At 52.1% G+C, this 10,009-nt stretch overlaps 1 protein-coding gene across 5 annotated transcripts; it reads left to right on the forward strand.

The window, feature by feature from the left end:
• Nucleotides 1-3,833: 3,833 nt before the first annotated feature.
• Nucleotides 3,834-8,291, forward strand: LOC122695154 (primary amine oxidase, lung isozyme-like). Of its 5 annotated transcripts, none has more exons than XM_043904701.1 (4): nucleotides 3,834-6,034; nucleotides 6,229-6,514; nucleotides 6,861-6,999; nucleotides 7,743-8,291. In XM_043904701.1, exons 1-4 carry the CDS (start codon nucleotides 4,387-4,389, stop codon nucleotides 8,013-8,015), a joined length of 2,346 nt encoding a protein of 781 aa, XP_043760636.1. In that variant the 5' UTR covers nucleotides 3,834-4,386; the 3' UTR covers nucleotides 8,016-8,291. The 5 variants fall into 5 exon arrangements, with proteins under 5 accessions (XP_043760636.1, XP_043760637.1, XP_043760640.1 ...); XM_043904702.1 differs by having other exon boundaries at nucleotides 6,870-6,999; nucleotides 7,743-8,285; XM_043904705.1 differs by lacking the exon at nucleotides 6,861-6,999 and having other exon boundaries at nucleotides 7,743-7,902.
• Nucleotides 8,292-10,009: the final 1,718 nt, after the last annotated feature.

A 10,009-nucleotide genomic window follows, 5' to 3' on the forward strand; every position in this document is an offset into this window, starting at 1 on the left:
TGAGACTTATCAGTGAGAATCAGCTATCCTCTCCAGCATTCTTGCCTGGAGAATCCCATGGAAAGAGGAGCTTCAGTTCAGTTCAGTTCAGTCGCTCAGTCCTCTCCGACTCTTTGCGACCCCATGAATCGCAGCACACCAGGCCTCCCTGTCCATCACCAACGCCCGGAGTCCACCCAAACCCATGTCCATTGAGTTGGTGATGCCATCCAACATTCTTATCCTCTGTCATCCCCTTCTCCTGCCTTCAATCTTTCCCAGCATCAGGGTCTTTTCAAATGAGTCAGCTCTTCGCATCAGGTGGCCAAAGAATGGAGTTTCAGCTTCAACATCAGTCCTTCCAATGAACACCCAGGAGTGATGTCCTTTAGGATGGACTGGTTGGATCTCCTTGCAGTCCAAGGGACTCTCAAGAGTCTTCTCCAATACCACAGTTCAAAAGCATCAATTCTTTGGCGTTCACCTTACCTTATAGCCCAACTCTCACATCCATACATGACCACTGGAAAAGCCATAGCCTTGACTAGATGGAGCTTTGTTGGCAAAGTAATTGGCGGACTACAGTCCATAAGGTCAAGAGGAGTCAGACACGACTGAATCAACTTAGCACAGCATAATCAGTGAGAATGGGCTCATTAATTCTACAGTCTGTTTACTTGTTTTAAGGGGAAACCCATCCCTCCAGCTGCTCCCAAAAGGTTCTCTCTCAGTTATCCAACCCTCTCCCTGAACTTTAAATCTCTCCCTCATGACTGGCTCTTGATTCTCATCTCATTAAGTCTCTGCCAGGACCCCGACTCTCCAGGGCAGGGTCTTCCTTCAGTTTGTGCCTCCCAAATCCCTTCCTCCAAGGAGAGCTCTGCCTCTCCTGGGTCAGCTTCCCTTTCCTGCCCCCTTCCCCCACACCCCCAGTTCCTCCTTATCCCACTCCCCTCTTTCTTCTGATGTAGAAGCCACAATGCTTTCCAGCTGATACTTTCTGGACTTCTGGGTGGCATTGGTCCTCTCTGACCAGTCCCTACTGAAAACTCGCCTGTCATGACCTCCTCACATTCTGACCCCTCCAAGGGCAAGCTGGCTGCTTCTCAGCCTCTTATGCCGGGTCCTTTGCCTCTGCTCTGCCCACCAACCTGCTCAGCCCCACACACGGGCAATTTCTGGACTAGGCCCTGCTCCTCCTCTCTCCCTTCTGCACAGTCCTCCCTGTGTGATCTCAGGCTTCCTATCTTTCTGCGTGAGTCGCTCAGTCAGGTCCAACTCTTTGCCACCCCATAGACTGTACCTGCCAGGCTCCTCTGTCCATGGAATTCTCCAGGCAAGAATACTGGAGTGGGTGGTCATTTCTTTTTCTGAGGAATCTTCCCAACCCAGGCATCGAACCTAGGTCTCCCACATTACAGGCAGGTTATTTATCATTTGAGCCAATGACTACCTTTTGTTGTTTGACACAAATCTCCATGTCTAGACTAGAGGCTATTCTCCAGACATTGAAACCTATAGACCCAATGGCCCTTCTCCTGGGCATCTGTGCTGGGGCTTCCCACAGAAACCTCACCTCAAACTTGTTGGATTCCTCCTTAAACTTGCTGCTCTTCGTGTAGGTCCTGCTTCTGAAGAAAGCCCCTCACCCTCCCAAGTCACTCAGTGGAAACGTGGTGTCCTTGTGTCACCAGAGTCTGTACCCTTTCTCACACACCAGCTCAACCAGACACTGAGTCCTGTCAACACCACCGGCCACATTGCTCAGATTCCTCTTTTCTTCTCTGTCCTGAGGTCACTGGCCTCATCTGACCCTGTGCTTCCTGTCGGTGTCCTCACTTCTGTCTTTCACACACTCGGTGCTCTCTCAGCATTGAAGCCAGAGCTGTACCCCTGGAATGCAGATCACATTACAATGACGTGGGCATCTGGATGGGTTCCAGGGGCCTCATGGGGACTCTGGGACAGCAGCCAGGCTCAGGAACCACGTTCCGGGGCCCAACCTGGAGACTGCGGATGGCACCTGGCTCCCAGGGATCGAGTTACCTTCAGCACATTTACACAGGCTTCGGGCAAGTTTGTCCAAAGGGAAATAAGACTTACTGGAGGAAGCAGGATGTGTAGCTCCTTTCCCCTGAGTAATTGTCCAACAGGAACACCTTTAAACAGTTGTTTACGCTGTGTGATATAATGATTGTGAAGCCTAGATGACATGAATTCAGAGGAAGCAATGTGACAGCAAGATGCTTCTAGAGAGGGTGGGCAGAGGGGGCACCTTCTTCTATATCAGTTCCTCCTCAAGGTCAGGCCAAAGCTCTCCCTTCCACTCCCTGATCATTACTCCCTCTCCTCAGGAGACCTGGGGATTCCCCACCAGAGTGGACATTCTTGATCTGTGATTGGTAACGCTGGTCGGGATGAAAAAAAGTGTTCCTATTGACAATGTGTTCTGAGCTGGAAGGAAACACCATCACTTATGAAAGGATTCCAGAATGAAGTTCTTGGGCTGGAAAGGCTTGCCATGGGGCCAGGGCCAGGGTTTGACCTTCGATTCTGTCCCCCCCTTTATTACAAAGTCCACATGAACCATTTCAAACTGAGACAGGCTAAGGCCTGAGACCCTGTACTGGAATGCTTGCACTTGGCACCTGAGCAAATATCTCCTTGAGCAACTGAATACAAAGAAATTGTAACAGACTAAAAATATCTGCAAGCACTAGGGAGTCGGGGCAGTTATGAACAACAAGATACAAAAAAGACAGAAATGTATTACTGCTTCTGAAGTGAAAGGAGAAGAGCGGGTATTGGGCATGACCCCTGCACACAGCACCACCAAAGGGGTGGGCAGACCACCTAAGCCAGCCCTCAGTCCGCTCCACGGATCTGCCCCCACTCTGACTCCACTGAAGGGACCAGGCCACAGAGGACAAGCAAGAGAACCTGTGTTTTCTTCTTGCTCTTTCCTGTAGCAGCTTGAGGATCAGTTAACTCTCACTTGATTTACTCCACTGGCCTCTTTATCAATTCAATTGCTGCAAGAGTCCGAGGCCGCAGGTTGGTCACAAAATGACCCGTATGTGGAATTTGCGTATCAAAATAGAGCTGGTTGCAGAAGCAGCTGGTATCTGGAGAACCTGACCTTTCTGAGGTTGATTTCCCTGGTTTCACATGTGCCTAGATTTCTGTCTTTCTGCAGTGCCTACTTTGCTTAAGACCCATACACTGCACAAGCCTTCCTGACCTGATCTCTTTTGCTGTCCCACCGACTCCTATTGCCACCTCACACCCAATACCCTGACCTTGGCCAATACCTGCCCATGTGAGGTGTTTCAAGTTCTGTACCTTTGCACCTTCTGATGCTTTTGGCTGGGATGTACTGTCCCTTCTCCTCCAGGCAAACATACTCTGTCTGCAAGGTCATCTAAGGTGGCTTCTGGGGAAAGTGGCCTTGGACGTGTCCAGGCGGGAAAGGAGTTTCCCTCAGGTCACCAGGGAAGCACGTCCATCTCTGGACCTTCAGGCTCTCCTGCTTCCCTCATACCTGGCTGCACAGAAGATGGTGTCTCCCTCACATCCCCTGCCTGACAATGGAGATGGCTTTGCTCTCTGCATCTTCAGCATTCTGGAAAAGGCTTTCCTGGGGATGAAGTTTGTGGACAGCTAGGTTAAGTTCACAGCCAGGGTATTATGCACCCTGACATCTGATGTGGTCCCTCAGTTCTGCTCAAGGGGTGGGGGTCCCTATAAACTGCAGCTTCCCACCCCCTCCAGCTTCTGACTGGCTTCACTCCCCTTAGGCTCCCCTCTAGGGACTCAGGGAGCTCAGGACCTCCAAGATGTTGACCTGGCTCAGCTCTTCAGCCCCCCAGCCCCCTACAGGTGATTGGTGTTCTCAGCATGACTCTCCAGGCTCCAATGCATGCCAGTAGGTTTCTGGTTGCCACATGGGAGCCCCCATCAGAGAGCTTCATGGACTAGAGGAAGGAAGATGGAATCTGGCTGGATGGCTGAACACAGGGCAGTTTTGCTTGCAGCCATGTAGCAAGGAGCAAGGTTCCATGAGAGAGTGGAAAAAGATCCCCGGGACCCATGACTTCTACCTCTCTCTCCCTCCAGCTGCGTCTCCCATATCCATCCCTCCCCCATTTTGTGAAGATGACTGTTTGATTTGAAACAGGATGACAGAGGCTGACATGGGCCACTTAAAGTTCAGGTTACAACCTCAGGTGCATCTTCTGAGCCTGGCCTGATCGCTGCCCTGCCCCAACCTTGAACCACTGCCAATCCTCGTTCCTCAGCTGCTTTTCATTAGTGTACATATAACGTATTGACCCAAAGCACAACTCAAAGGTAGGAACCTCCAGACACTGAGGGAGGCATTGTGCACCCATTTCTTGTCTGTCCATCATGCATGCTGCATTCCAAATCAAGAGCCTGAAGACAGCCAGAGCTTTAGCAACGTTCATCTTCATTTTTCTGTCCTTGTGGACTCTTCTGGTGATGAGCAGGGAAGAAGGTGGTACTGGGAGTGAGGAAGGAGTTGGGAAGCAATGTCATCACAACCTGCCTCCCCGCTGCCCCTCTGGATCCCCCAGTACACAGCACTGGATACAGCCAAACCAGAGCCAGCTGTTTGCAGACCTGAGCCGAGAAGAGCTGACAGCTGTGATGAGCTTCCTGACCCAGAAGCTAGGTCCAGGCCTGGTGGATGCAGCCCAGGCTCGACCCTCAGACAACTGCATCTTCTCAGTAGAGCTGCAGCTGCCCCCCAAGGCGGCAGCCCTGGCCCACCTGGACAGGGGGAGCCCCCCACCTGCCCGGGGGGCTCTGGCCATCGTCTTCTTTGGTGGACAACCCCAGCCCAATGTGACTGAGCTGGTGGTGGGGCCACTGCCCCAGCCCTCCTACATGCGGGATGTGACCGTGGAGCGTCATGGGGGGCCCGTGCCCTATTACCGACGCCCTGTGCGTCCCCGAGAGTACCTGGACATAGACCAGATGATCTTTGACAGAGAGCTGCCCCAGGCTGCTGGTGTCCTTCACCACTGCTGCTCCTTCAAACAAGGAGGAAGGAACTTGGTGATGTCAGGTACAGCTCCCCGTGGCATGCAGTCAGGGGACAGGACCACCTGGTTTGGCCTCTACTACAACATTTCAGGATCTGGGATCTACCTGCACCCTGTGGGGTTGGAGCTGCTGGTAGATCACAAGGCTCTGGACCCTGCCCAGTGGACCATCCAGAAGGTGTTCTTTCAAGGCCACTACTATGAGAGTCTGGCCCAGCTGGAGGAGCAGTTTGAGGCTGGCCAGGTGAATGTGGTGGTGATCCCAGACAATGGCACAGGTGGGTCCTGGTCCCTGAAGTCCCAGGTGCCCCCGGGTCCCACTCCACCTCTGCAGTTCCATCCTCAGGGCCTCCGCTTCAGTGTCCAGGGCAGTCAAGTGGCCTCCTCATTGTGGACTTTCTCCTTTGGCCTCGGAGCTTTCAGTGGTCCTAGAATCTTTGACATTCGATTCCAGGGAGAACGGCTGGCTTATGAGATCAGCCTGCAAGAGGTCCTGGTTGTCTATGGTGGGAATACCCCAGTAGGAATGGTGAGCCACTATATGGATCGAAGCTATGGTATAGGCAAGTTCGCCACGCCCCTGATCCGCAGCGTCGACTGCCCCTATCTGGCCACCTATGTGGACTGGCACTTCCTTCTGGAGTCCCAAGCCCCCAGCACCCTACATGATGCCTTTTGTGTGTTTGAGCAGAACGAGGGCCTGCCCCTGAGGCGACACCACTCAGATGTGTTTTCTCACTATTTTGGGGGTCTTATGGAGACAGTGCTGGTCTTAAGATCTGTGACGACCTTGTTCAACTATGACTATGTGTGGGATGTGATCTTTCACTCCAATGGGGCCATTGGAGTCAAATTGCATGCCACGGGCTTCATCAGCTCCGTGTTCCACTTTGGTGCTGCCAGACGCTATGGAAACCAGGTTCGGGAGAACACACTGGGCACTGTGCACACTCACAGTGCACACTACAAGGTGGATTTGGATGTGGGAGGTAAGACACCCTGGAGAGGTAAGGTTTGAAGATGGAGGACATCTTTGGGTGAGAGATGGGAAGCAAGGGACACACTCAGTCTGGCCTTGTCTTTGGCTCCTACTCTGAAGCCAGGCACAGGCAGACTCCACAGGGGGCAGGGCAGCCACCTGACTAACTCTTGCTCCTCCCTTCTCCCCGCTCCATTCCCACAGGACTGGAGAACTGGGTCTGGGCTGAGGACATGGCTTTTGTCCCCACGGTGATACCCTGGAGCCCGGAGCACCAGACACAGAGGCTGCAGGTGACACGGAAGCAGCTGGAGACGGAGGAGCAGGCCGCCTTCCCCCTGGGAGGGGCCTCCCCTCGCTATCTGTACCTGGCCAGCAAGCAGAACAACAAGTGGGGGCACCCTCGGGCCTACCGCATCCAGATGAACGGCGTCCCTGTGGAGCCACTGCCCCAGAGCAGTCCTTTGGAGAGAGCCGTCAGCTGGGGGAGGTGGGTGGGGTGCATTGTTGGAGGGATAAGTGTTGGGAGGGGCATTTGGGAACCCAGTTCAAACTGTACACGAGGTCAGGTAAGAGCCCAAAACATATTTCCTGGTTATCAAAAGGCCCACAGTGAATACACACCACCCAAGTGGGAAAAGTCTTTTCCATTTTGGTGGGGCCATGTTGTGAAATCGAAAGGGATGCACAGATAAACATCGAAAGGTGTTGGGCCACCCACTAGAGTGACATCGAGTGACTGTAGAGAGGGGAAACCTGAGGTCCATGGGCTTGACTCCCTTCCATGATGATCAGGCAGCAAGACAGGGACAGTGACCATGGACCCCTGACCAGAGCATGTCTAGGTACCAGCTGGCTGTGACCCAGAGGAAGGAGACAGAGCCCAGCAGCTCCAGCATCTTCAATCAGAATGACCCCTGGACTCCCACCGTGGACTTTGCTGACTTCATCAACAATGAGACCATTGCTGGAAAGGTCAGCTGACTGTGGGAGATGAGGGAGTTGTGGGGGACACAGAGATCAGTCCCACCTTCTTTTGGGGTGAGGGCCCAAAAACCCGGGATCACCTCAAGGGCTGAGCTGACTCCTGCTTCTGTGCTTTTGTGGATCTGTTCACTACTTGTGGAGGGAAACTTCCTAAGCTGGGAGTTCATCTGCAGACCCTGGCTGAGGCTCCAGTCTTACCCTCAGTGGCAGCAGCTCTCTCAGTCTCTGCTTGTGGACTGAGTCCTTTAAGGGCCCCAGGACTCAGAAGGGCTGGAATAACCATGGAAGACTACATCTGTTATACCTAAAAGTTCTCTGCTTCTGTCTTCACCACCAAAGGGTGAATTTCTAAATGTCAGCCTTTTCTGTCAGCCACACCCTGATGTCCCTCCTCCATTCTTCTACTCTCAGTTACAGTTTGGGAACTCTCCCAGAGTTGAGGGAGGTGCTGAAGTAGCCTGTGGGTGTCGTCATTTCTCTTGGGATGGGTAGGCTGATGACGAAGTGATAGGAAATGTCAGAGATGGCAGCTGTAGCCTGGAATTGTGGAGGCTGGTGTTGCTCCTAGTATGAAGTTGATTCTTTATGCTTTGACTTCTGGGCTACTATGAAAAAGCATATAGATGTTAAAACCCTCTTGAGTGATGGTGAACTCCCAAAGTGAATCCTGTGGGAAGCAGAGTTGTCCTTAGCATCATCAGGCCTCGTGACCCTCTTTCTTCCCCCGCTAGGACTTGGTGGCCTGGGTGACAGCCGGTTTCCTGCACATCCCACATGCAGAGGACATTCCCAACACCGTGACAGTGGGGAACAGTGTGGGCTTCTTCCTGAGACCCTACAACTTCTTTGACGAGGACCCCTCCATCAATTCTGCTGACTCCATCTACTTCCGGGAAGACCAGGATGCTGGGTCCTGTGAGGTCAACTCCCTGGCTTGCCTGCCCCAGGTTGCTGCCTGTGCCCCTGACCTCCCTGCCTTCTCCCACGGGGGCTTCTCCCCCTAGGTGTTCCCTGGGATGGGGAAGGTGGCTGGGGCCCCATGGCCAGGGAATGTGGGGAGAAGAAGGGCTGGGAGCTGGGGAGTCTGTGCCCTCGTCTTCCTCTTCACCCTCCAGGGTCCTTTCCCTTGCCGTCCCCTCCCTGCTGGGAGCATCCTGAGTCTCTGCTGCCTGAGACAGGGGCTTCTCAGCTCTGTGAACCCCAAGCTGCTGGGTTCCTGTTGCAGAGAGGAGAGGAATGGCCCGTGGGGAGTCTGGAATGATTATTAAACCTTTCCAATCGCTTCCTGGTTTTGGTGTGTTTTGTTTTGTTTTCCTTTTGTCTGGTTTCCTGCACTCTCAAAGCTTTTTAGGCCATGCCAGGTCTCCCCTGAGACTCCCCAGTCCTCACGTGGGAGGGGTGGAAGGTGGCTCTCTAAGGGGGTGGCTGCCGACAGGCATCCTGCCAGGACTGTGAAGCCAGGAGTCCAGCTGGAAGAGGCTCTTTGGCCCTTGTTTCCTCTCATCCTGGTCCTCCTTCTTCTGTTCCTTCTTGCCTTGCTTTCTTCTGTTCTTACCTGTTCTTATATTTTGGTATTTACCTCCTAGACCTCAGCGGATGTTCCTCAGATCTCATTTTTCAACTCTGGTCTCCTTTTCTGACTCTAGGCCTGTCGAAGTCATTTTTTTTTTTTTAATTTTTTATTGTTGTGGTTTTTGCCATACATTGACATGAATCAGCCATGGATTTACATGTGTTCCTCATCCTGATCCCCCCTCCCACCTCCCTCTCCATCCCATCCCTCTGGGTCTTCCCAGTGCACAAGCCCTGAGCACTTGTCTCATGCATCCAACCTGGGCTTGTGATCTGTTTCACCCTTGATAGTATACTTGTTTCAATGCTGTTCTCTCTGAACATCCCACCCTCGCCTCTGTGGAAGTCTGAAAATGCAAGGGACATCTAGCTTGAGACGACAGTTCCCATCTGTCTCCCTGTGTCTGGAGGCTGCCCCTTTCCCAGTCCGGGGACAGTGTGTTTGTATAGGCCTGTCTTGCATCCTCGTGCAGGGGTGGTCATGGAGACAGCAGCAGCTCGAGGTAGCCCTTGAGGTGGATTTGTGGGTGCAGTGGTCATGAGGAGTGGTCATTTTGTGCCAGGTCTCTGTGACCTGTGTCCTCTGCACAATGCAGTAGCCAGTAGGGGAGGTTGGGTGGGCACCCAGGGAGAGAGGCAAGAAGACCTGTCGTGGAGCCAGGGGTTGTCCAATCACAGTTGATCATGCAAAGGAGCCAGGGCCTCTAGGGGTGGAGCTTCCCCCACAGGCTGTCCCTCGGGAGATGTGGATGGAATAGGTCTGGATCCAGGGTCTCTCTACAAATGTCCAGAGATTGGAAATCATAGAACTCTTTTTCTTAGAAGATTCATTAACTAAATTCTTATACAGTCTTACAAAGCAATATTACATAGCTATAAAACCAATCACATTTCTTTCTAGAAATTAATCTTCTAAAGAGCAAGGCAAGGTACAGAAGTGTGTATAGGGCACCACCTTTTGTGTTCTAAAGGAAAGATCATATAAATACATATTTACATTTAGATGTATATTCAGAAGACATGGGTGTCACTGATTGCCTCTGGAGGGCATCCAGGTGGAAGGGATTCAGGAGGGGGGACTTAGTAGTATAAACCCTTTTAAAAAAACTTTGAGCCATATGACTATATTACTTATTCATTTACTATTATTCAAATAATAAATGGTCCCATACAAGACCTGACTTCATCCTTTAAGCTATTAATAAATTGTCTTTTCGGATAGGGTAGAATGGGGGAGGATAAACTACATTGAGAGATGAGCCCATGGACTCAATTTTCTCAAATATTTGAGACCCAGAGAAATAGATGTGGTCTCTGGTGACCCCTATGCTATGGTTTTTTGCAAGCAGGTGCTTGGAATCCATGGTTACTCTAAGGGAAATGGGGAGCCATGGAAGGATTCTCAGCAAGGGAGTGCCAGGGTGAG

The sequence above is a fragment of the Cervus elaphus genome, chromosome 5, assembly GCF_910594005.1.
Source record: "Cervus elaphus chromosome 5, mCerEla1.1, whole genome shotgun sequence".
NCBI lineage: Eukaryota > Metazoa > Chordata > Mammalia > Artiodactyla > Cervidae > Cervus > Cervus elaphus.